Consider the following 27,917-nt stretch of genomic DNA (forward strand, 5'->3'; position numbering starts at 1 on the left):
TGATTTCAACACCTCAGAAATGGGTATTTATTTATTAAAAGAGTATTGTAGTTCAATTCGAAAACTGAGATTCAGTAACCTTTGTTTCTACCCGTTGGTACGGGTACGGAACATTTTACGAAAGTTTTTAGGTCGGCAGGAAGTAAGTTCGGGTCCTTCTTTTTGCTAATTTCACAATTTTTAGGAGGCGTGCATGCTATATTACCTTCATTATCACCCATACTCTTGTTTATTGACAAAATTTAGATAAAACGAAAATATTAAATCAAATAAAATCCGTTTCATAAGTTCCTAAAGCACTCGTTCACTCAAAAAAAACGCCACTCGTTTTTGAAACTGAATTCGTGATCTAAGACTGGTCTTATGAAACTTGTTTTTTATACTATTAAAATCTCGCACTTGATCACGTTGTGTATTTAATATCCCTATTAAAGCATCAAAATGGTGGCAAATTACAAAAACGAATTTTTAAGTTTAGTGATAAATAACGGAACTTTAAAAAAAACAAATTAAAAAAAACTCAACGCATCGACGTATAAAATGTTCTTTTAAATTATCCTGCAAAAACCCAGACCGACTACTTTAAAAATAACTGAGTAAAATTGCTTTTAATATGAACATTTATGCATTTTCTTCCTTTTCTTAAAGGGGTTTACTTTTTTCAAAATATGACAATACATCGACCTGTAGAATTAAAAAACCGTTGATTTGATGTATAATACTTGAAATTCCGTTGTGTTTTAAGAGAGAAAACTGGCTTTCAATTTGCTAACTTCTCGAATCGTTGGTCCTGGATACCCTTAATTTTATTGATACGGTCCTGACTTGACCTAGCCAGGAGTTTATAGACTGTGTGTAACTACAAAATTAGTCCAAGTCCTTTCACAATTTTACAGTTCACACGAGTTATAATGTGTTGACCCGGCGCATCCACCATAATTGACTAGGTCGGGTGATTAAAATACGAATGTTACATTTAATATTTCTATATTTCACAATTTTTAATATATCTATAATCACATATACATATATTTCATATCTTATATGTAGCAGAAAAGCCTCAGTTCACACGCACTTGTGGAATATCCAGATCAGATAACCAAAACGCACTGTATCTCGACCTTTGGATCATTCTCATGTCCGTATCCGAGCTGAAGTTTTTCCAAATAGATGGAACAGACTGAACGGTTCTGACCATATCTATTAATTACATACGTTGGGGAAATATAATTACAAACATAGCACATCAATTTAGTAATAAGATAATAGCTAAATTACGGTACTATCGTTTCGAAAATCTGCCTCCGACGCATATTAATCACGGGCCACACCCCAGGCAGCCACCCGTGAAAAACTGAGCCCCTTGCGACGCGGCAGATTAACGACGGCGTTAAAGTGTCGCTTCCTGGATAGAGAGACCTAACGCTGCCAGCTGGACCAACTTTCCTGCCGCCTTACTGGCGACTTCCGACAAGGGAGAGGGTGACTAGAATTGCGTAGCCTACTTTGCCTCAAAGGCGATCGGCCAGTGGTGGAACAAACCCCCCGGATAACCAATCGAACGCCTGCTCACTCGGTGCACTTCACTTGTTCAGTCACTCGGTAAGTCGTCCCTTTGTGGAAACACGGACCGTAACCGGGAGGTGCCTTCCAGTGACTTGACCGATCAGGGACATATATCAAGTTTTGTGTGAGTATTGCTCACTTCAAGTGCAGCTGGTTTTGCACGAGAGCTCACGAAACGTGCCGCAACGCTACGCTTCGATCGCTCTTTACTTCAATCAGGTTTCTCGTTAAATAAACTTTAAAAAACTACAACAGGTCAAGTACATGACTTGTACTCGTAAATAAACTATTTAAATTAAGTCAACTCAACGCGACTCTAATGAGATGAATTCACCACAGATTGGTAAAATACCATACTATAACGTAATAATTATTACAGTTTACCGTTTTGTTTGTTACATTTTATGTAATACGTTTCGTAAATGCAACTAAAGAACGAACGCCCATGCCCTGGGTAAAACAGTCAAATAAAGGCGAAAGCAAAACACTTAGAAGGTGGTGTTTGTGGGGTCCGTGGGCGACTCCCCGTCGTTGGAAGGAAGGGGCGCCAGCTGGGCCCCCGGTGAGACAAGCATGGTGGGTTCGGTGTTGCGCCGCTTCATTTTGCCCTTCATCTTCTTCAGCATGGTGGCCTGGGGAGGGGCGCACACACAAACACTCATTAAAATCGAACGTTCGGTAAACAAATCAATCAACTCTACTTGAATCAACTGAAAAAGCAGTAAGTACATGACGAACGAACAAGCAAAATATTGTACATGCCAATGAACATAAACATGATTTAGTTGAGTTTGTGAGAGAGTGGTGTGTTTTTATTATGGAACGGGGTGGTAGGTCTAGTCATCGGTGCTCTTGCCCCCCTCCCCATTGGCAGGAAGAATGTTCGGTTCTGTAGGCCGACGCTTGAACTTATTTTTCTTCAGCATGGTCGCCTGCATCAACGAATTCGATTAACGAATGTACAACAACAACGAGTGGAACACTCAACAGCGGGTTATTGTTACCGTCTTACGGGTTGTTTTTATGCACACCTCTACCATAGCACCACCCAAATTAAGCAATTTACGCGTGATTATCGACTTGATTTCTTGGTTCTACAAACAGCCGTGAGTGAGGGAGGTAGCGCCATTGAAGAGGAGGAAGCCACATTTTTCACAGCAGTTCAATAAAACGGTACATTACACAACGGGGTGACACATCAAAATTCTAGTTTTATTCCAAAAACATCGATTGCTGCCCTCTTTAAGTAATCATTTTATTAGCTAGAAATATCTTAGTGTTTTATCTTCCGTTGTACTGTAGTACTTTAAGAAAAATCAAATAGCGAAAGATAGCCTTAAAACGGTTGTTACACGATAAGTAATTTCTCTGATTTACTGTCTCTTTAATAGTTTTTAAAATCTCAAAAAACATTAATCTGTGATTACATGTTGCTTAATCAAATTCACAATAAAAAATTTAATAAATATTCAAGTAGTTACTGCTTTGGTAACAACTGTTATAAAACAATTACTGGGGCAATAAAGAATAAAACAAATCCTGTTTAAATCTGCAATCTGCGTATATTCGTCTCTGGAACACTTCGCGATAGTGATTTGAGTCTTTATTGACTAAATATAATAGAGTAAATCTCTATTGAATTCTTTGAAAACTACAAACCACTATTTTACAAATTAAAGAGTGGCAAATTTTTACGTATCAAATGAATGTGTGAAAATAAAATACTTTTGGTCATGTAGTGGACTCTTGGGAATAAAGAATGATTCTTATTGTTGATGAAAATCAATTTTCAAAGAATACTACATTTTTATTAATTTTTTTAACGGGCGGTTAAAACTTAACACTAGTTAAAATCGAAAATCTACGAATTTTATTGGTTATTGCTATAGAAGCAACTATTAACTAACTTTAAATTTTATTAGCGATTCCATTACAGAATACGCGCTTATTACAGTTATTAGTATTATTACTGAAATGAAAATTTAAAAAGAAATTTTGTTTCAACATAATTATGCGACTTTAACATACAGCCAGTGATTTTTTTATTTAATTTAATTCAGATTATTACAATGATTTACATAAATCAGATGCAAAACTCTTTTATTTTTGTAAAGATAAATTTCTATTTTATTCGAGAACTCTGATTTGTACAACTTATGACATTCAATTTTTTCGCTAACAATAAAGCCACTTAAAAAAATCTTTCTTCAGATGTCATTGCAACTTTACAAAATAGTTTTTCACAAATATCTTAAAACTAAATGATAGTCAAAGAGTCTCAATTCGTTCCGGACATATGGGGAATTTAATAGGATTGTTTTTTTTTTAGATACCCGGTATTTTTTATTGTCTCAGTTTCTTGAATTAACTTTGTTGTTTATTATTTTAATGAAGACTATATTATTTGTTTAATTATTCACCCCACTTTTTAATGAAATACTTTTTAAGTAACCACCTCAAAGAATATACAGGCTGATTCTGCGAAAAGTATTTTTCACTATATCTCAAAAACTAATAGTCATACAGAAGTCAATGTTTGCTATTTAATACTTTGTCAGAATTTCTTATACTTCTTATAATTAATTAATTATAATTATAATTAATTAATTTTATCAACGTTATTTAAAAAAATAATTTGGTGAAATGCATAGTTGGCATTTTTATTGAATTAAAATGGTAATAGTTTTCGAGAGTAAAAACATACTTTGGTAGACTCACCCTGTGCAGCATTTTTCAAATAAATGTTCGTTCACTTTCGTAAAAAATGCCTCTTGTAGGCCCTTTGCGATGGTCTTATTTAATTAATTTCGAAAGCTAGCAGTTGTATTTTTTTGTTACTTTAAGAAGATTGGTTTAGAGAAGTTGTCTGACAACAATGTGGTTTTGGGGAGGGTGGGGTAATGCCTTGCACTACATGCAATTGTATGAAAACAGTCACAAACTATCTACATTCAATGCTAAAAGTTTGTGCCATATTTTTGGTTTTAGTTCAACTATTACATCAACTCTATAGTGGGTGTTTTCATTAGTGTAACAAAACTGATTCAAAGACTGTCTAAATACGAACTAAAAAAACACACTAAAACTACATATAAAAATAAACGACAGCGGTAGAAGAGTAGAAATCGATTCCAAAGTCGAAAAAAGTCTCACCTTGAGAGCAGACTTGAGCACAACGACATCACAAGGGCTTTGCACCCATGGTTCACCATCCACTTGGACTGGAATGTCTGAATGAAGATGAATTTTTATATGACCACCCTGTAGGAAGAGAATTAAGATTTGATCGTAAACGATCGTAAATAAATTACTTGTGCAATCCTCATGGCCGATCTTAGTCCTGACTGGATCTGCCCCAAGTGTACCACTCCAGTAACTCCAACTACTTCCAACATTCCATCCCAATGATTGGGTTTCGAAAACTGGTCTTCCTTCTCCGGACCCCACGGATTGGCTCCGGAGCCCCAACTTTACCACAATTTTTACATTGAAGCAATACTTTCGCAAATACCCACCTTAGTATATTAAGTATGATGATGCCTTCCACTTGAGGTAGTTCCACATGCTTTCCGTCGACTTCTAAGCGTACTTCTTTGTGCAAGTCCTTGCACATTTTTGGCCCCACCATTTTGCGCAGCCCCATTTTGACATAGACGCTCTTGTTGTGCAAACGACTGTTGAATTTGTTGGGATTCTCTTCACGTGCGTTGTGAAAATCCAGACACAAGTCTGCGTCGATGCCGATCCCGAAATAATTGTTCATTACGAAGATTTGAGAGTTGTCTTCGCTCGTCGAACCTGCTACAACTGTAGTAAGTGTTCAGGTAGGTGTTAGATAATTGAGTAATCGCACTTTCCGATCGTTAGGAAATGGTGAGTTTCGTAACAATTGGAAAAACTACGATCGGGCCAATTTCTTCTGTAAATTTTAAACAAATTGAACAACCTACTTTTTGAGAAAGCGTCGAGAATTTAACCTTTACCAATGGTTTTTATTACAATGTTGTTTTGCCGTAAACTAAAGTAAAGCCATGCATCTAACGTGGGGCGTCTACAGCTTGAGCTGCTGCTTTATTTCAGTGGTTTTAGAGGAATTAGTTTAGAAGCGATTTTAATGTAGTCTACTCAACCGTGCACTGATTGATGATTTGCTCACTCACATTTGGAAAAATATTTACTAAAATATTACTAAACCAGCGTTTCTTAACCCTTCCGTTATGCAAATAATTATAAAAAAATCCAACAACTATGCATAAAAGTGATTAACTCATTGAACTTAGCAACAAGTCAATATTAATGAATAAAAATTCAATGAATAAGAGACTAACTACAAAAACTTCAAACATGAAAGATTGTTATCAACTAGCAAAAATAGGCAAAAATAGATCATAATTAAATCTTAAACACCTGAAATCAAGTTGAGCAACCTTTTCCCCGCCTCATTATAAAACTATTCAAATTATGAGATAATTTGAAGTGAAAATAAATTAAATAATAACAAATTATTTCGATCAGTTGTATGATTGCTAAACAATTTTTTAGGCCTGTTAACTACAAGAAAACAAAAGTTATCGTAAGTCCAACAGTTGCTAACAAAAATGAACAAAAATAAGAGGGAGTTATTGTGAAGTTTTATTTATTTTCATTTATCGCAAATCGTGTCGAGCTCAAGTATTTAATTAAATATCTGTTTCAACGACCTATCTGTAACATTTTTATAAATTTTTGCTTTTATGACAATTTAACATAGAAAAAAAAAAGCTAATTCGCTCCTCTTAGGAATTTTTTTTATTCATTTTGACTTTATTTGAGCGAAGTTTAGCCAAGGCTATTCAACGTAACCCAGTACAAAAATAAGATTCAAGATAAACAAAATAATTATAGTAATACTTGAATAGGAGGGTAAATGTAATAAACAAAAATGAAAACAAAACAAAAATGAAAAAAATAGTAAGGAAAAAAGTAAAATAATAAATAAGTCTGTATAATAAAACAGCAGTAAATGATGGGACTTTTTAATGGCTTACAAAGTTTTTTTCCTTAAACGCACAAAATGCGAAAAATCGTATAACAAAATTAAGAATAATTTGTTTGTCATTTTGAGGAGTTAATTTAAATTAAATAAAACTTACTTACTTTCGACAGAGTCTGGACTGCTTCTTCAAAGGGTTGCGCAAACACAATAATACTGAGCTAAAAAATTTTGTTGCTCGGTGCCACACTAAGCCCAGGTTAAAAATCGCTGAACTAAACTACTGACTATATTTTCTTCCAAATGTGTGTGAGTAAAGTGTCGTGAGATGAACTGTTGATTATACTCACAGTTTACTGTCGATTTTAGTTAATTAATGATTAATTAATTAAGTATTTATTAAATGACTGGCCAAGCTCTAAACAGCCTAATACCATCCTGCTTTCCGAAAAAGTAGGTGGACAAACCTACAGTTAAAATTTCAGCAGGCAATGGCCATATAACTACGCGGTTACAAAACCCGTTAGTCTTAATTACAGCAAAACAACATCAATAAACATATATGATTGACCTGCTTTTCTAATTTGCTCATTGGTCACTTTCATTTTGGACAGTTTTTGCCTCTTCTTACCGGTGGAGTTGACCTGCTTAACGCTGTCATCGGGTTTATCCTCTGGATGGAACACCACCGTCCATCGATCCAAGCGTATTTCCTCCGCGTCAATAACATCCCGTAAAAGATTTAACGGGTCTTCACCTCCTGTATATCCAGGCCCCCATCTGAGCACCCTCGCCAAATCGTTCCCTGTAACAATTCCCCGGTAAAACTTACCGAATAATTGTGGAAACCTTGACTAGTACCTGTTCCCAGTGGAACAATGGCACAAGCCGGAGAAGAACACTGAGAGTCCTGTCCGACATTGTCCAAACACTGGAGAACCCAACCGATGGTTCCGTCACCACCACAAACCAGAATTTTGTAGTTTTGAATGTTTCTGAATACGTACAAGCCTGGCAAAGGACCGCCGTTGTCTAAATCGAAGACTTGGTACGGGTTCAGAAGCTTTCGAAAACTGGATATGAGTTCGAGGCCTTGACAGCCCCCGGATTTAACATTGACGAAGACCAGGAGCGGTTGCACGCCGCTTGGAGTCATTGAGGGTTCAATGTTTGGCAACAACATCACTGCAAAACATTTTAGCGAAAAACTCGGCGAAATATTATAGAATATCGTACCAAGTAAGTGTTTGTCCTCGAATTTTGATTCTCGTAAAGTGTATAATGCTCTGACAGCCTTATCGGAATCCTCGTACGTTATAACCATAGACCCGTATTCGTAATAGATTGGACCAATTTTAGAAAATTTGTTTTCTGAAAACACAACCGATTAAAATACGAACGTCTCATGATCGGGTTCCGGAATATTTTTTATCGGTCCGATAACTTTTTTTCTGAAATGTGTCGATCAATAAATTATTTTATTAGTTTAGTACTTTAAAGAAATAAGTCCATGAGTTTTGAGTTACGAAGGTCCAAAGTTGGTTAATACGAGTAACAACATAGAACAATGTGATACTTTCTTTAAAAAATAAATAAATAAAAGTTAATAATAATAATATTAATAATTGTATTCTTGAAGTAAACTAACACAATCACATTTTCTGTACTGTTTTGGTTACATTTATAACAATCACAGTACTCTTATTTATACAACTCGTTATCTTCTTTGAAATTATAGTTGGTCGCATTTTCTCAATGAGTTCACAATTTCGGAAAAATTGTATAATTTTTAAATAAACCAAAATTATTTCACATTTTTTTGAGATATCATAAGTGATTGAACATAGATTGATTACAGTGTTTCAGAAATACTTTTTGCATCTTACTGGAATATCCAGTAACTCTATCGGGCCGATATTTATTGTTTTGGAAACTGGGCATTTTATTCACACTTACCTTTCCCTAAAAACTCCGTTAGTATATTCTCGTAGTTCCTTTCGGAGAGATTCGGAGGCAAATTGCCCACAAATAATGCTACATTTGGTCCATGTGGGTCTTGTTTTAACTGCAAATAAAACCTCATGAGCTCCATCTGTCTGATGCTGTCTTTCCCTAATTGTTTCATTATTTCCCACGGCCTCTCGTTCCATGATAAAACACGCTCAGTGACTGGAAATTAACATTAACACCATAAAACACACACAAGTGGTTTAGAGTACCTCCACGATCCAGTAGCACTTCGCTACAACGGTAGTCCTCGCAGTTATAATCCTCGAGGCCGAAACGTTTGAGAGCTTCGCGTATGAGATCACCAACCGATGTATTGGAATCCACAGGCACGGTGCAGAATGCCTGGGATACCTGTAACTTGCCAGGGTAGACACGTACTTCACCCTTGTCGTTGTCCCGATCCCTAAAGTCACCAAACATTTACTCGTTTATATAATTTCGAATTTAAAATATTGAGCAGAAGATAAAGTCGGAAAGCAAGCACCTTTGATTCCTATGTAAAATTTTCTACTGAATTTGAGTCCGAAGGTCGTTCTCATATCTTTTTTGCAAAAGATTCTTCAATGAATAACTAAACCATCAAAGATATTGAGGTGGAGATATCGAAAATATCGAAAGTATCGCAGGTACCGAGGTATCAAAAAATTGAGGTATCGTGGTATTTTATTCCTAATTTCTTTATTCCTACCGACTTTAATTATAAACAAACTTCACAGAAAGTGTATCACTGGGTAAACATGACACATATTTGCAACAAAATTTTTTTTGTAGTTTGAAACTGATATAGACTTTTAAATTCATTAGAAAAAGCATTATGTTTGTTACATGATAAAACAACATAAACGAATCCAATTTAATTATATAACAATAACTATAATACTATAACTATAATACTATAACTAGTATCTCGAATGAAACACGTTATTAAAATCACAATGTTTCCGACATGTATTTTTTTGTTTATCCATAATTATACCTTAATTACTTTTCTAATAGTATATGGATTTATGCGAATCACTAAGTTTTATTATTTTTTTCATCTGTAAATCAAAAAAAAAACAATCAAATAGCATATGGTAATGACCTCAGTATGAACTCGAAGTACAAAAAAATAATTTATTTCTACGACTTAAATCGCTTAAAGTTTGTTAAAACCACGTAATTTAGCCTTAATTCGTCACTTTTTTTTACTTTAAGTACTACAGCAGCTAGTCAATTAAAAAATGTCTCTCCTACAAATGTTTTCTTTTTCTGACTACAACCATCCCCAATAAATTACCATCACATGATCGTCAATTTGAAAATCCTTTAAAAATTATCTCGGTTTCAATACACAAGAGTTTTAATCTAATAATTCCTAATGCTGTGAAAATATTATTACCTATATACTACTATTAAAGAATCCTCCATTATCAATTAGTTAAACTGACGAAAAAAAAAAACAAGTAATTACACACTAATATTAAATTATTTCTATTTTTTTACTATTCTTCCGTCACAAAGTTCCTCTGCTTTAAGCGTTTACTTTTTTAGTTACTATTTATGTTTATTAATTAGCTGTTCCATTATTTCAAATAGAGCGGGTAAAGTGCATAGTTATTATGATTTTTTTCTATCTAAGTCTTATTTGACCTGTTTGCTTCATTTCATATTATTATGTTAAGGCTACCTTGTAAAATAAAAAATATAACACGTAACAAGAAAACTGATAAGTGTAACTATTTGAGTTTTCTTTTGTCAAAACTATATACTTAATATTTGTTATTGTGTTGAAGAATCTTTTGCAAAATGAGGATGTAAACACAACTTGCCCAATTTTAGTTTTTCAAAAATGTAAGCAAAAACGTCTTGTTCTTGATGAAAACAATTCCAAGGTTTTACATAAGAATTAATTTTCTCTTGGCCTAAATTAGTTGCACTGTTAATTTTAAAAAGACAAAACTGATGGTTTACTCACTTGAATCGGAGGAAAACTGCGGGCCTTTTCCCTTCTTTCCTATGAAGATTCATCACCGGTGTTGGATCTTGCAAAACTGCCTCCTCTGGAGAATAGAGATCTGTCAGATGGAATGAACTTGGATCTTTTGTGATATGAAACGCCCGTAAAGCTTGTGTTAACACTTGCTTCAATGGTGCCTGTCGTGATACCACAATGGTCCGGAAGATCCTTCTTCTCAATGAGTTATTCCCATCATAGACTTTGATCACCTCTGTTACCAACAACAGAATTAGAAATAGTGTTCAATTGGTGTTTGTACCCACCCTCATCCCTATCCTCCTTATCCTTGTTGGTTTTGTCCTGTCTGCTGTCGCGTCCCGGTGTATGAGACTGGCTGTATTCCTCCGAATCCCTGTAACGTCCAGCATCTCCACTGCTGAACTCTTCCGAAATGCTCCTCGCTGCGAAAAAGCCACATTACACCACACGCAAAACAACAAACAACACAGCTACGCATTTTTCGTACTTGTATACTGGATTAGTTAAGCTCTAGTGATGTAAGTTAGCGTTATGTAAAATCGTCACTTTTCTCTCTCGCTCGCTCTAAAAAGAAATTCAAAAGCACCGCTTTAAATGAAATTAAGGCGCAAAAAAGCGGGAAATGCATCAAACTAAAAATACGTTCGCAAATCAAATATACCTCGAACATAAGGGGGTGAGGGCTGGCATTTGCCCTGACATGAGGATGGCAAAACAACAGAAAGACGCTTCAAGACACTCGAAAAAGCAGTCCGTCTATCACTATCGCCACTGATGACTGCAAAATCATTCCCTTGTTATCTTAAAATAAAAATTAAAACCAAATTAAAGCACTTAAAAATTTACATCGGCGGTGGCAACCAAACAAACGCAAACCAAGTTAATTCCGGTCTTAAAACAACGCTCATATTTACCCTCAGTTTTTCAATTAAAATCTTTCACTTCCTGAAAACTGAAACGGTTTTGTTGGATGATTTTCTCAGAAAAATTTCTTTTTTTTTAATGGCAGAGGCGGATTAAATTCACTCGGGCCTATTTTGGGACTCTATCTCCCCAAAATAATAGTTGAAGCAAAACTAAAAATTTCACGAATTTATAAAATTAATAAAAATTGAAATAACTAGCCAGGTGTGTAAACATATAGTCTAGATAATCTCGCTTTAAAAAATTTTGCAATTCGGTATTTATTTCTTGTTGATACTGTTAATATGTCTTCTCCAAATCTTAACAATAAAAAAATTTTTCAGCTAATGCACTTTTTACTCTTTTACTCTTCAAATTAAAAAAGTTGGTTGCTTTCTCTTAGCAAATTATTCCAAGTTTTACTTTTCGACAAAAAATAAATGACAAAAAAAATAAATATATACTCGTAAGAACAAATATCTATAATGCAAGTGATAGCAGTTTAAATACGCTTCCATTTACTGCTTTATAAATGTACATCGTGTGGCAGCGAAACGAAATTTTATAAAAATATATTCCAATTATTGTTGTTTTAAATTGAGAATCAGTAATAAAAAACTTAAAAAACTCAAGGTCTTGAGTAAACGCGATTTTTTACTCAATGCTGTACAAACTACAAGGGTTTTTCCTCAAATTTGGAATTTTTGAGTCTGAATTGTTGAATTCATTTGAATTTTTCATGTAGAGAATCAATTCGTGTATAAAATTACATACTTTTTTAAAGATGCAATGTAAAATTTGCTATTTGGATAATAATTATTACTTAATTATTTTTATTATTAATTTATTAGCGAGAAAAGAAATTTCAGTTATATTTCAGTATTTATTTATTTATTTATTTTTTATTTGGCTTTAAAAAATATAAGTTACGAAAACATTGTAATAACTCAAAAATATAATAATTTTGCATGTAGAATTTTCATAAAATGCAGGTGCTACAAGTACTTGCAACATAATAAAATAAATAAAATGAAAAAAATTTAATTAAAGTAAATATTTAAAAGACAGCAGTTTTGAGCAAAAATAATGCAAGTTACAGTTCAATATAGGGAATGTAAAAATAACAGTAAATTCTTTAAAAAAAATAACAGAGTTTCAAAAACCAGGGAAAAAGTATTATAAGTTCCTAGGACTAAGTAATACCAAATGAATATTTACAACTACAAATATATTACGTAATTTTACTTTTTCCTTTCTCTGTGACCAATTTATCGAGAGATTATCTATATGGTAAGGCAAAATTTATTTGCTGGAGCAAGTAGTTGATATTTTTTAGAAAATTTGCAATAACAACTTCAACAAACGACCAAATAATTTTTTTTTAGTATTTGCGTTTGTAACTTTTAGGCACTGTTACATGTTAGCCCTCAACTGTATTTGGATAGCAAAAAAGTAGTAACAAATAAAATAATAGAATACTATGTGCTTGACTTAAATGTGCATAACTATGTAAAGAATAACACCTAAAAATTAATTGAAAAATCTAGGTCAAAATTATCTATAATTTGACGAATAGTAACGATCTAAGCAAAGACGAGATCATTGTTTGTTCAGTTATTTGATTATTAGGAAATTATGAAATTAAAGATTCAGTTAGGTACAAAACCTCCCCAAATTTCGATTACGTAATCTCATTTCAAAATTTCCGCATTAAAAACAAAATGATCGCGTTTTTATGTAAAAAATTTCAAAATTGTTAATTTGCGCCAAAATTTACGTAAATACATCACAATTATCTTTTACTTTTTCTGTTGTGCACCTATCGAATTTTGGGGCCCCTTGAAGACCAGGCGCTTAATCCGCCTCTGCTTAATGGATTTTAAGACTAAACAATTGATTTTAAAACATATTTCTCATTTTTGAACATTAATAATAATAATAAGAATGATTGATGTTTAGCTATGTTGTTAGAAAAGTGTTCATCACTTGTTCACATAATAGTGCAAATACTGTCGGTAGAAAGTATAAAAAGGTTCATTTTTAAGTATAGATTCATTTTATATCTTCTACCTGTGGTGTTTTCAAATCTTGCATCGTTACAAACCGTTGAAAAAACAACACCCAGTTAGTAATAAAGCAACACTTACGGCACGAATACTCACGAGACATGGTGACATCCTTGCGTCGAACTTGTACACCGATGATAGCCTCCATGGGTACTTCGGTCCTTGGAATGCTGACGGCATGCGGTGGCAGGTAAATCGGTTCCAGCACCCCGAACGTGCATTCGGATGTTATATTGACATGGCATGTCGCATGACACTACAAGATGAAAACAGAGTTTATTATTTCATTCAGAAGAGTTGTTAGGAGGACTTACAGTCATGCCGCACCATTCGCACCGATATCCCGACAAGCATTCCGTCGTCCAGCAGGTTTTCTTGCAGAGAGCGCATTTTGAGTTGCTTGGCAGATTGCCCTCTCGCCAGTGGTGCTGGTGGTGTACGTTCGACAATTGCTTTCCCGGAAGATATGTAGCGTTTTCCTTGCAATCAGCAACGGCGAAATCCTGACATTCGGTGTGTACGAAGTACTCGCAAACTGGCAGACATTAAATAAATTCAACATGTGTAAAAAAATAATACAAACAGTAAAAGAAATAAAGAACGCACAAAGTTTATTTAAAAAAACAAGCATTACCTTTAGTAATTACTTATTTTAAAGATTTTCAAAATTTGCTAAACCTACACTAACACAAACGTAGAAAAAATTATGTTAATACCAAGTAACATATATTTTTATTTTGGAATTTATAAATTTGGTCGGATAATTTTTAAAATAATTTAATTTTTTTGACGAAAAAAATTATCTATTGGCTCAGACTTTTCTGCTGCTGTTAAGTAATTGTTCTTTGCTTTTGTTGAATGATTGTTGGATGTTAATTTCAAAACAGCTAACAGATTTTTTCGATAAGCTCTAATTTTCAAGACTTCTTTAATTTCTTTGTTGCCTCAGATTTTTTCGATGTAGTTGAGTAACTGTTGGACACTAATGTCAAAACTGACAACAGATATTTCCTATTATTTTATTTTTTGACTAGTGAAATATTTTTTTTTAATGTAGAATGTTTACTCGAACTTTTCCTGATTAGTAAGAGACACCTGAATATTTATGTATCAAGGTAGAAAGACCATTTAAAAGTCTTTAAAGAAGGAAGAAGAAGAAGGAAGAAGAAAAAAGCCCCAAGCCATTTTTTTAATTTATTTTATTTGTTTTTGAATTATACGAATTAGCGGTTAACAATTTTAAGATTTAAGCAACTTTATTTACAGGGCCAAAAGTATTTATATTTTGTCTTAAACACTTATTGTTCATAGGAAATAATGTTCAAAAAGCACCATTTTTTTTCAGATTCAGTGTTTTTTTTATGAATTAAATAAAAACACTGTCCGAATTTTAAGATACTCTCTCCTACGGTTTGAGTAAAAGAATGTTAAAAATGTTACTTAAAACGCCTGTAAAACAATAAGTAAGATGCAAAAATAAAAAATAGAGTGTTCCATTTGAATTTTCTTAGTTATTCAACTTTTAATAGACTTCTTCATTTTTTTAACTTCTAAACTGAACATATGGGCTAAATGGGATATAGCCCAAGGCGGCAAAATTTTAGGATAGGCAAAAATATCTTTATTTTGAAAAAAATGCGTAGTAAATAAACGGGTTGCTTTTTTTTTAACGGCTTTATAGTTTTCATCGCTTTTATTCACTTCCTAAGTTCTTAGTTGTTTGGTTAGAATTATAGAAAATTCACGATTAGTAATACTAATAATGATAGAAAAAGCCTGATACAGAAAATGTCTTTGAAAAAAGACAGCGACAACGTAATATTATAGCAGAAAAAAGTGTAAAACATTAGAAAGTAAAGGAGACATTAAAAAATAATCTATCACATGTTTGGTGACACTAAAAAAACTATTTCAAGTTTATTAATTTAATTTTAAGAACTAAGTATCTTTTGTAAAGAACTTGTACGAGAACTGTGTCTGCTATTTCATTCAAATAAAGTGACTGAAAAAAATGTAGGATATTACTGAATATAGAGAAAATCAACCGATAAAATGAATGATGTTAAAAGTAGATACATAATTTAATGATTTGTTTTTATCAGATTCCTATGCTGGAAAATCAACAGAATTTGTTTGATATTAGAATCATAAGACTTCTTTAACTGTAGTAAAGTATCCCTAACATTTTTCGAGCAATCTATGCCGCTTAACAGTTCATATGAATTGGCACAAGAGGGGTGGTACAATTTAAAATTTTTAAATGTGATTTGTATTGCAAAGGGGTTCCAAAATACGACAAAAATGTCCCCTGTCAATAAAAATTGTCCTTTTCAAGGTTTTTATACTTTTATTGAAGAAAAAAATACGTCACTGATTGCAAATCACAAAAAATAGTAAAACACTAAAGCCCATACTTTAAAAAGAATTTGTTTTCGTCATAAAAATCTAATTAAAATTTCAAAAACTAAGCAAAATTGACCAATAAAATTTTAGCTTAAAAACATCAGGATTAAAACCTACCTACGTCCAAAAAGTAAAGGTTAAAATTAAAATAAAAGTAAGGTTAAAATTTATTTAAAAATTTAAACATGTAATTGCCAAAAATAAACTTTACCACTTCGCTGGAACACTTTGTATATGTACTAATTATAGAGTACAAAGCAATTTTAGGTAAATACACCAGCACAATATTTAAATAATGTTTCACAAGCTGTAACAATTTTAGCTTGAACACCATTGTTTCCGAAATGTGTACTATATGTTTTGGAGTATGCTTTCCCTCATTATATTTTTAGCAAATAAACGCACTACATTCTATTAAAAGCTGCTTTCTGATTGTTTAGGTACAAGTCATTATATGAGTATTACATTTTATATCAAAAAATCCTTTTATCTTCACGCTAAGAATTATGCAAACAATACGAGCACAGTAAAAATGACGATTTGTAACACTTTCTCGTCAAATACAGAAAAACATTTATACCAGCATTTTAATTTAACATATCAATGCATACTTTAGAAGATAAAACGATACAAAATCGCCAAACCGCCAAATCGTTTTAAATTAATTTAAATCCAACCATTTCACTAATTACTTGGAAAAAATCCAAATGTTGAGCTTTGCTTGAGAAAAAAACACGACTAAATTTTTTAAAAGAAACACGGAAAAAAAATTATTTCTTATTGAAAATTTGCGCCTCGTCCCACATTTTTCAAGACGCTGCAAATGCGGCTAAAGATACAAAAAAAATGTTAGGACAGAATTTGTAGAGAATCTCATGACTATATCTTTATCATCAACGGTTTAGGCCCTAAAGACGTAGTATCAGCATAGAATTTCTAGCTTTAAACAAACTTTAGAAGCAAAATATTGTTACTTTTTTGACAACCACGAATTACTGCTACGACTAAAGCTGAAAAATATTCAATATACTTACTCTCACAGTGGATGGATACGCTATCATCTAGCCTTTTCCTACACACATTACAAAATTTTCGCTTATGATGGAACGGTTCTGACCAACAGTGGGCTACCGGATTCTACAACAAGCCAAAAATATTTCTTAAAGTCTTAAAATCAGTTTTAATCACCTTGATAAGGCTGGCGGCAATGCTGGAACACGGGGACACCACAGTCTTGAAGCAGCGATCATGCACCACGAAGTTACACACTGAAAAAAAATCATTAAAAATCATTAAAAATGCTTGCTTTGTCCCAAACCAAAACAGAATAGAACAAAATATGTACGTTGATTTTTTTTTCAAAATAGGCCATCATAAGCATTAGGAGGAGGATGAGGAAACGGGCGTGAATCCGTATTTATTTGTAGTAAAAAGGATATTTTTAATCCGTGTCATTGCGTTCAAATGTAGTACGAGGCTTTCGAGAGGTGTGAGCTTTCGCCAAACCCGTGCCAAGCCCGCTTTCCAAATCTAACTGACGTCATATGAATGACGTAACGGGCGGCTTGCACAAGATTTGCAAATAAATCAATACATAGGACCTTTACAAACCAACGCCGATAACAGAAAAAGTAGCTTCGATGATAATGAACCGGTGTTATTAATAGATTCCAAATGAAAATAAACCACCTGTATGATGTTACATTAATAGCAAGTGGAGTATTTTTCTGATAAGACCTCTATCATGTCGAAAGCTGACACAAAAATAGATTTTTTTACATGACAGGGGTGGTCTGAAACATCCTAGTTACACGAAGGATCCAAATAAAAACAAGTTGTGTTTAACGGTCCACCTGGAACCAGCTACGAGCCATAATCCATATATCGTGGGTGTTATATAATTAATGGATATTTCTTGATAAAAATAAATGCGACCCTGAATACAACAGCAGTAGTCCGTGAAGAGATGTAAACATATACACACAAGTATATTAGAACTGACGTCAACAATCACCTCGTACTCAATATGAGCCTGTGCAATTGTTAGTCTTTTGCCATATGTAATCAGTTTGTATCGTTAACATTTAGAAAAAAAGCGCGGCATGTGTACATGGTAAATAATTGCTTTATTTAGAGATTAGGCAGCGAATTTTGCTCGCAAAAGGCACATGTATGTGTTATTTCCAGATTACCTTGCCTTATTTTCGGAAAATTATAAATAGAAGCGTATAATGTTCTTTTTATTCGATATTAAACAGGATATAATACAGTCAACATAAAAACGAAATAAAATGTAAAAGATATAATAATTCAAACTATGTTAATTTTGCTAAACGAACGTTTTACTCGGCATAAAATGAACTGAGTAAATAAACTCCGATCAGAGTTATGGGTCGAAAATGAATTATTTTACCAACACGAGCAAGCTGTATTATAGTGAAAACTTTCAGCACGTTCTATGATCGACAGGATATCTAAAAATTGAATAGCTCTGGCCAAAGTTCAAAATTATTATTACGAATTACACTGGATTAAACACTATTTCACCAAAAATAATGGTAATTTTGGACTAGCCTTGACCACCAAAAAAGACCACTTCGGTATCTGGTTTCCAATTTATTCCATTTATTGAATGCAATACATCCTAAGTCAATTTTTATGTGTTTAGGGAGCAATGAAACACTATTTTATTCTCCGGACTTAAGTGTAGTGGTACTTGTGATAAAATACTTCACTCAAAAGTGAGAATCTTAAGTTCTAATTTGAACTATCAACATTAGTTCAAAATTACAAAATATAAGCAGCACTATTTAGAGAAGCCAGTCAAAAAATGTTTTTTTTAAGGAGCAATGGTATTTTTTTGCCTATTTGTTTTATTCACTATGTATTCACTTGTCGAGTTATGGAAAATTAATTAGTTTTTTTTAAATAGTTCTAGCACCTACTATACGATGTTTTTTTTTAGTCAAGTTAGGAAAATCTTCATGAGTAATTCGGAAAGCAAATTTAAAATGGTTTATCAAAAAGAGGACACAGAATATTATTGAATTAGAAGTCGTTTTTAGAGCAATTTTTTTTATAACTCGAAAACTAAAAGGAATTTCAAATTCCAAAATACATTTTTCTGGAAAAAAGACCACACTTTTAACGGATTTAATAATGTACCAATTATTTTTTAGTTTAATAAATGGTTTAAGTAAAAAACCCTTACTTCCAAGAGCGAATCCCCCCACTAAACCTTATAAATTTTATTTTTTTTTATAAATAAAATAAAAGCCTAATGAACAAATGTTTTATAGAAGTCTTTCAATGCACATTTATTTATTAATAAATTAATACATAAATTATTATAACTTAATAAATTATTGTAAAAAGATTCGCGAAATGTAAAACAAGGAAATTATATTTTATATTATAGTTTTCTTCGATATGTTTAAAAAGAGTGTTGTTTTTGTCAATGAGTGAAAAACTAGTGAAAAAACAACATTATGATTAACAACCATGTACATCCAAAAATACGCAAAATATAGGGTGTTTAATTTTAAAAAATATAAATTTGCATTGTAATATTTTTTTGGCTAATTTTTTTATTTATTTTAACATATACCGCCACTAAAAGTTTCATTCAATAGCTTAACTACATTTTATATTTTTAATTTTTGGGAAATAAACAATGTTTTAAAATGTAGTTTTGTAATAAAAATTTTTATAAAAAATGTCGCCGGTCCAAAAAATTATTAATAAGTAAAAATTAAAAATTCAAATAATCAAACGTAGGTAAGCTAAATTTTTATAAAAATTTTCTGCTCATAAACATTATTTAAGCATCGTTGTTTTAGACATTAGATATCATAAAATTTCGATTAATTAATATTTTCATATTTTTAATTTCATTGATATTACTATTCCTAATTAATTAATTTTAATTATAAGTTAAAGGTATAAAAATTCTGAAAAAATCGCATGGGTATATTTGGTAGCAAACGCTCAATTCCGTGCGACTATTTTTTTGTGATATAGTGATATAGATTTAAAAAAATATTTAATTAAAAGTGTATGGTGAATAATTAAACCAATAGTACAGTCCCCCGTACATTTTTTTCTTTTGTAAACATTTCCATAGCTGTAAGAGGGCAGACATTCAAAAAATTAAGTGTCAATAAATCGCTTGACATATTAAAATAATGTAATTTAGATTTAATTCACCGATTTTTCTTGGTCGATATTTCTTCAATCTAAATATTACGTAATAAACAAGTATAAATAAAAAATAAGTGCATGTATAAATTCTTTTTTTTTTTGGTTTGTTTCGACAAAAACTTGATAAAGTAAATTTCTAAACAGCTCGAACTGTCCGCAATTAAGAGAGTTATTGGCTTATTTCCATAATCAGCCATTTCAGGAGTAATGCAACCTGTCACCAAAATTTTCGAAATAATTTCAATATGTAGAGTTTTTTTCAAAATAACCTATTATTCGATTTATATTTAATGTATTTGGCGACAAAGAATTTTTTGTTGTGCATTTAAAATATAATTGGATTCTAAAATTTACAAACATTGCCTTGTAAGCCATAACATAAATTACCGTTGACAGTTGAAGTACTACAACTGTTGAATAATTATTGAATAGAGTTTTTCCAGTTTCTGGTAGTTTAGAAAATAGAAATCAAAAAATAAATTAATTAGTAATATTACTTTTTTATCTTCGAAAATTTTTATGACCCGTCCGTTATTGCAAACAGATAAATGTTGCTCTTATTTCTTACGTCGTGAAACAAGACCAATAATTTTTAATTTTCATTGTCTAATTTTGATATTGTTAAAGTCTTTAATAATTAAAACCAGTCTGAATAAATATTTTAGTTATTTTATTTTTTTTTAGAATTTTTGTGTCCCATCTGTCATGGGTAAAAAATTAAATTAATCTAAAAATTTGTGCAGTGTCCTGTGTGTAAAAATGGAATGGCTGAAAATTAAGATATAAACAGAAAGAAAATACTTTAGAATAAAATTTTATTTGCTTTGTGGGTCTCAAAAATAAGTTTGTTCTTACTTTGGCTTACGCACTTTTGCCAAGTAGACAGCACATGAGAATCCCATATATTTCTTGTCAGTCCCATTATAAAATGTTTGAGCTTTAACAATAATAGTTATTTAACTGTCTAATTTAATAACTAATTTAGAACAATCGAAAAAGGAGTTCCTAAACTGTTTAAAGGTGTGATATCCATAAACCTCTGAGTTTGTCACTACCTGCATACCCTCACGCTTTTCTTCTTGAGCAATGTCAAAATCGGTCAAATGCAGTTTGTTACGTGCGATTCTGAGCTCGGCGCCTTTGTGTGCTTAAAGATCTCCAGTCCAGTAAATGAATCCGTTCAAAAAGTAGGTTATCGCCCGGAAATATCGCGATAAGCCGAAATCGGACCGCACCATGCGGAAACTGTGTTGAAATTTCATAGTCCGGTCAATAGTGATATTGTTTGCTTATTATTTGAAGACGTTTCCAAAACTGGCGAAATTGTCGAAACTGGTGAAGAGCCCCAGTCATTTAATCGCATCATCGTCTGATCATTTAATGTTTACTACACACTTAACCAGATGAGAGGTGCTATCTCTCGTACCGGACATAACGGCGGGTGGCGGTGGTGGTTGCGGAGAGGTATTGATCCAGAGGCTGCACCGAGACGCCTCCACACGCATCGTTATCGCACACTCCGCGAAAATTCAGCCGCACATTTCGACTCTTTACTTGTTTACCATCCGTGTACCAACTGAATCAGGCCAAAACTCTACACCTATAGCCACTCGCACTGGCCCAAAATTGGACCAAACATCGAACTGCCGCATTAGTTTTAAGCGGAACTAAATATCGCTTTGTTTACTTCAGCGACAGCAAGTTTAAATTTTGTTGATTTATTAAAGACAGTTTAAGGGCAGGATATTAGATGAAATACAGTTATTTTAGTTTCGTTCAATTTAGCTTGAATTGTAGCATCCCTTCCGCGGACGGTTTTAAATGTGTCTCCGGAATTCTGCCAGAGTTTACAGTTTTTGCTGGACGCGGCGCCTCCACCATTTTTAATCTCAAAATTTATATGAATTATGCTGTGTGGGTGTGTATCTATTTACTTCAACTGCAAATCGGAACAGTTAAGACTTCATTGCGATTATCTTGGATTAAGAACAAGACAGTTATTAAAACCACGTATCTTTCTAAAACAAACATCAAATTTATTGGTGTGATAATATATTAAATACAACGTGTGTCACCTAAAACGTTTATTTTAATAAAAATACGTAGTCAAGAATGGATGTTTCTGTTGGTACAAGAAATCTTACTTGTAATTTACTTAATTGGAAATTTTTTTTTGGAACGATACTTTTTTGTTTAAATTAATGTTCATAGAACATTAATAATAAAATAAACTAAGGTTTTTATTTTACCGAACATCACATAACACAAACACTATTAATTCTATGTTCAATTTAAAAAAAAATCATATCAATGCATTACTAGAATCCCTAGATTCCCTGTATTAGGTGGTGAAGAATTTAATTCACTGAACATTACATAACACTATTAATTATTGTATTATAATTAATAACTATAATTAAAAAGTCCATGTCAATGCATTGCAAACAGTTCCATAAAAACGCCAATCCTCAACAAAATAAGATCTCCAGTGTATGTTTTTTTTCGTAAAAATTTTCCAAGTAGATAAATGATTAACATATTTTCATTACCTTCAATTGTACCTTAATATTTTATTAGTAAGTTTAAAAAAATTTAAGGAATAAAAAAAATCTTGATACATTTGCTTGTGACGGTTTATTGGACGAATCTAGTATTTATTATTGTTTAACTGATACTAATAAACTGCTAGGTAAATAATAGTTATTTTCAAAGTAAAATAATCGAAATGCTACTGGGTAAAATATTGTAAATGCTAGGTAAAGAATCTAAATGCTAAGTGGTTCTGTTTTTTTAAATAAGATTTGCTAAGAAAAAGTAATAATACTATTACAAAAGGCTGTACAGTCGAATAAATTGAAAATGATGTCTCAATAAACAAATCCTTGCTGTATCGGATTGCAAACCAGATGTAGTTTCAAGATAAATTCCTTTGGAGGCAGTTTACAGAAAGCGAAATTATTTAATACAGAATTAAACTAATTCGTATTAAGTTGCCATTTATTTTGCATATTAAGTCAATAATAATTTTGTTTTTAATGCATAATTTTCTTTAAGAAATGGTTTGTTACATTTTTCATTAAAACACTAAACATTTTCATTTGATTGACTTGCGTTTATAAATGCAAAATAAGTTTTCATTTCGCTTTCTGTAAACCGGCTCCTAAAAAAATTTATCTTAAAACTACGTCAAGTTTACAATCCGATAATTTACGATTCTGGCTGCTTACAATTAGAAAGATCGGCATAAAAAAACGGCTAGTTTATTGAGGCGTCATTTTCACATTGTTCGACTGTACTTAGCGTTTAATTCTTTCCCTTTTCTAACACCACACAAAACACATGATTTGTTACTTATTACGTTGTTGATTATTTCTATAACTAATTTTAAAATCATGATGTCTCTCTTTTTCTGCTTAAAGAAAGTACCATACGATTATTTTATTTTATCATTAGAGTAGGCGGTTTTGTGTCTTCGTGATAGAAAAACTAGTGCAAAATGAGGGAAAAAATGTATTCTAATTGAATATTACCGTTCAAAACATTAACATTTGACTTTTTTTTAATTTGATTAATTTTCACAATCGGCGTTTTCATTAATACTCTAATTTACAAACTCAATGTTTAAAAAATTCGTTTATTTAGAACAACTAGCAACTTTTAAATACTTTTTACAACTTTAATTACCAGCGCTAAAGTATTAGGTTGTGTAAAGATAGCAGAAACAAACCTATGACATAATTTATTGTATAAGAATAATCTCGGGAGAACCCAGCCTATGCTACTACTTCTACTAGTACTTATTTTGTTATATAACTACATCATAATGCTCATTAAATTAGTTTCAGCATATTTTCTTGCAGACCTATATGTATAAACAAAACAGTGAATAAAGATTTAGTTCTGTCTGTAATAATCCCTTTCCTACAGATACTAAGTTGAAGAATGTATTTATGAATTATTGGCCATGTAGTGCCCCTAATTTGGTTTTAAAAAATTTCAGCTAAGAAAAAATACAGTGTTGTTTTATTCACCCATACTCGTAATACGATCATTAAAACCATTTAGATTAGCAAAAACAGAATACGTCTCAGTGCCAGGTTTATGATTGTATAATTTGTTTACACAAACAAATGCTTTACACGAATTGTAACTATTCGCATAAATGGTAATTGTAAATAAACAATGCGTTGAAATATATAACCAAACCGAGCCTGAATACGCATTGAATAGCAGTCATTAATTTTTATTTTAACCAATGATCGCATCTATAATTAAAACGAAATCGTTGCTAAACTTGCTTTAGTTAAAAGTTTATGCACCTGTGAGCAAGCAAAGTCTCGGAACCTAATATTTATTCAGACCTAGACACGCCAACGGAGTAAGTTTCCAGGTGTGGGAGTCGGTTGTAAAGAAACGGCCGTATTGGTGCTACAGATTCTTTGACCTTTCCGCAGGACTATAAATAATGAAGCTTTAGTCGCACACAAAGGGGAACCGAGCTGACATATTCCGTTGCGATATCGCGTCTCTCTGTATACCTGGATGTTTATAATAAGTCAACTTACGCTAACTAACACAATTGCGCCAGTTTGAATAGAGATCTCCTAAGGGGAGATAAACGCCAAGCAGGCGCCGATTCTCAATAGAAAATTGGCTATTTTTGGACGCGATTATCAAATCAGCCACTTTGCGCAAATTTTCAGCTTTTATTGGGTAGGAAAGAAAGTTCTGTCCGCTTTATGTCCAGAAGATCAAAAAGACAAAATAGATTATAAAAGATAGAAGCTTATCATAAAAAAGCCTGCAAACCTCATTTTTCACAAGCTCGTATGAGCAAAAACTATGCAAAAGAAGCAAGTCATAACTTATGTGCCACATTGGATAAGTAGTCTGAAGACAATCCTGCTGCAGATGTTGGTACTGAAAGTTTCCTGAAGGTAGCTATTCCAAGGTTTCACATAAAAGAAGACACTTCATGTTTTCTTCCACCAGGACCACGAAAAAACACGAAATTTACATCAGCCTTATAGTCTTTATATTGCACTAGCATACCACTTGTTCAAGATGTTCGGACACTTCACACATGAACGCTACTTTGAACAGTACGACCATCTCCAGCAGACCATTGCTGCTTTTTTCACTCAGAAACCGCCAACATTTTATAACCGGGGAATTTCATTGTTGTATCCTCGTTGAAAAAGGATGGTCAAAAGTAATGGCAAATCAACAAATAAGAATATATTGTAACTGTAACTTTTATTTTGATTTGTAATAAAAATAAAAAATATGCAACTTTTCTTTAGATTAAGAACAGTCAAACTGTTTGCAACCTACAATTGGTGCCACATTTGTAGAATTTGAAATACGAACAGGAAAAAGAAATACAGATTGATGACGGACGGGACATAAAAAATACCTCACATTTTTATCGCTGAACAATCGTTATAAAAATCTGTTAATTATTTTGAAAATTTATATTTGAAATAAAAGGTGGAACTTGGTGAAAACACGAAACCGATGAACAAGGCAATGTGTAACTCCTTCTAATTAATTTACTTTTTGTTTACACATGACGGACGGGACAAAAAAAAATCTTGTACATGAAAGTATCACACAGGTTTTAAATATTAAAGACAAGATTTGGTCTTGTTTTACTACGTAAGAAGTAAGAGCAACATTCATATGTTTGCCATAACAGACGGGACAGCAAAATTTACGAAGACAAAATAGTAATTTGTAATAAAAATAAAAAAACGTAAATTTTTCTTTAGAGCAAGTACAGTTAAACTGTTTGCAGCCTACAAATGGTGCCACATTTGTAGAATTTAAAATACGAACAGGAAAAAGAAATACAGATTGATGACGGACGGGACATAAAAAATACCTCACATTTTTATCGCGGAACAATCGTTATAAAATTCTGTTAATTATTTTGAAAATTTATATTTGAAATAAAAGGTGGAACTTGTTGAAACCACGAAACCGAAGAACAAGGCAATGTGTAACTTCTTCTAATTAATTTACTTTTTGTTTACACATGACGGACGGGACAAAAAAAATCTTGTACATGAAAGTATCAAACAGGTTTTAAATATTAAAGACAAGATTTAGTCTTGTTTTACGACGTAAGAAGTAAGAGCAACATTCATATGTTTGCCATGACAGACGAGACAGCAAAATTTACGAAGACAAAATAGTAATTTGTAATAAAAATAAAAAAACGTGAATTTTTCTTTAGAGCAAGTACAGTCAAACTGTTTGCAGCCTACAAATGGTGCCACATTTGTAGAATTTAAAATACGAACTAGAATAAGAAATACAGATTGATGACGGGCGGGACATAAAAAATACCTCACATTTTTATCGCTGAACAATCGTTATAAAATTCTGTTAATTATTTTGAAAATTTATATTCGAAATAAAAGGTGGAACTTGGTGAAACCACGAAACCGATGAACAAGGCAATGTGTAACTCCTTCTAATTAATTTACTTTTTGTTTACACATGACGGACGGGACAAAAAATCTTGTACATGAAAGTATGAAAGTATGAAGACTTGGTCTTGTTTTACGACGTAAGAAGTAAGAGCAACATTCATATGTTTGCAATAACGGACGGGACAGCAAAATTTACGAAGATAAAATAGTAATATGACTAATCAATTTACTTACCGATTTCCATTTTCTAAACTACCAGAAACTAGAAAAACACCCTTCAAAAATTATGTAGTGCATGTAAATTTTAGAACTCTTGAATTACTTAATTAAATGATTATCCTCTCCCAATTTAAATCCACAACAAAAAACCTTTTGTTTTGTGTATTTTGAAAGAAACTTTACCTACTAAAATTATTTTGAAAATTCGGTGTCAGGTTGCATTGTTCCTGGAATGTCTGAAATAGGAGTAAAACATTGCCAAGGATGATTTGTAAATTTTTGGGGGTGCATGTGTGACACCTGCGATACACATGACTAAAGGTGACGAACGACGTCACGACGCTACACGTCGGAGTTTGTCGAGATTATTCGCTAGCGAAAGATCGATGCGCAATGACGAGCGCAACGAGAGGCGTCGGCGTCGCAAACGACCACGTATCCAGAGATCCAGAGATCTGTTACAATTTGGAAGCCTCAAAGGATGAGCAAGAAATGAAACGCCTCCACCAAACAACAATACCAAACAATAAAGTTCGGCAAACACGCTAGTTTTGTTTGTTGTTAATTTAGGTATTCCTGCGTGGAATTAGCGCAATTAGGTTTATGGTTTGTTTGCTAGTGCTGGACGAGCGAGTAATGCAGGTCCAGTCGCCGTGGCGTGGAGAGCGTGTCCGAGGAGCGCCGGCGTCCGGGGGTGTGTGACCTATTTCGTATGGGTGTTGGGTCTCACCTTCGCAGATGAAGCCCTGCTGGATGAGGCCCCAGAGCATGTCGCTGCAGTGGTGGCAGTACGTGGGCTTGTGGAAGGTCTTCTTGCAGAAGCTGTGCCCGTGCGCGGCGGGCGGCTGTTCGGTCGAGCCCGCCACCGACGCCATGTCTCCGAGCCACCGTTCACGCCAGATTTTCACCGTGAACTCGCACTAGGCACAGGCATATTACAGGTCTATGTGATCTCGAAACCGTACGCGAACATTGTGCGGCCTTTGGGTATCTCTGCAAGCCAGAGTTACATGCCTAAGGCGCATTTCTCGACGTCTCCCGTACACAGCTGACCATCACTTACGAACTACGAGTGCGCATCCGCAGACGTCGCGACGCGTCGACGGATGCTGCTGATGGGGACGTTTGCGTCGCGGCGCCGCGCCGCTCTCCTCGGCCCGCCC

The 27,917-nt window shown here is 33.1% G+C and overlaps 1 protein-coding gene across 10 annotated transcripts; it reads right to left on the bottom strand.

Moving 5' to 3' along the window:
- Positions 1-970: 970 nt before the first annotated feature.
- On the bottom strand, positions 971-27,867 carry LOC659765 (uncharacterized protein). 10 transcript variants are annotated; one of them, XM_008203063.3, is made up of 17 exons: positions 27,485-27,867; positions 17,087-17,166; positions 16,933-17,035; positions 13,810-14,030; positions 13,592-13,751; positions 11,188-11,304; positions 10,811-10,948; positions 10,506-10,758; positions 8,758-8,951; positions 8,495-8,707; positions 7,775-7,909; positions 7,400-7,723; positions 7,170-7,343; positions 5,082-5,373; positions 4,878-5,034; positions 4,720-4,827; positions 971-2,198 (listed from the first exon to the last, which is right to left on the bottom strand). In XM_008203063.3, the coding sequence occupies exons 1-17, from the start codon at positions 27,627-27,629 to the stop codon at positions 2,055-2,057; spliced, it is 2,958 nt and encodes a 985-aa protein (XP_008201285.1). In that variant the 5' UTR covers positions 27,630-27,867; the 3' UTR covers positions 971-2,054. The 10 variants fall into 10 exon arrangements, with proteins under 10 accessions (XP_008201285.1, XP_064212173.1, XP_008201283.1 ...); XM_064356103.1 differs by having other exon boundaries at positions 5,082-5,364; positions 7,110-7,343; XM_008203061.3 differs by having other exon boundaries at positions 7,110-7,343.
- Positions 27,868-27,917: the final 50 nt, after the last annotated feature.

The sequence above is a fragment of the Tribolium castaneum genome, chromosome 4 (assembly GCF_031307605.1).
Source record: "Tribolium castaneum strain GA2 chromosome 4, icTriCast1.1, whole genome shotgun sequence".
In the NCBI taxonomy this organism is placed as follows: Eukaryota; Metazoa; Arthropoda; class Insecta; order Coleoptera; family Tenebrionidae; genus Tribolium; species Tribolium castaneum.

What these genes read in the sequence shown, in the direction of transcription:
- LOC659765 (XM_008203061.3), bottom strand. Translation starts at nt 27,629, where the DNA reads ATGGCGTCGGTGGCGGGCTCGACCGAACAGCCGCCCGCCGCGCACGGG. An exon ending in CTCACCCCCTTATGTTCGAG is followed by an intron (nt 10,949 to 11,187) that starts GTATATTTGATT and finishes GCTTTTTCGCAG; the next exon opens with CGAGGAGCATTTCGGAAGAG. An exon ending in TGAGCAAATTAGAAAAGCAG is followed by an intron (nt 5,374 to 7,109) that starts GTCAATCATATA and finishes CACTTACTACAG; the next exon opens with TTGTAGCAGGTTCGACGAGC.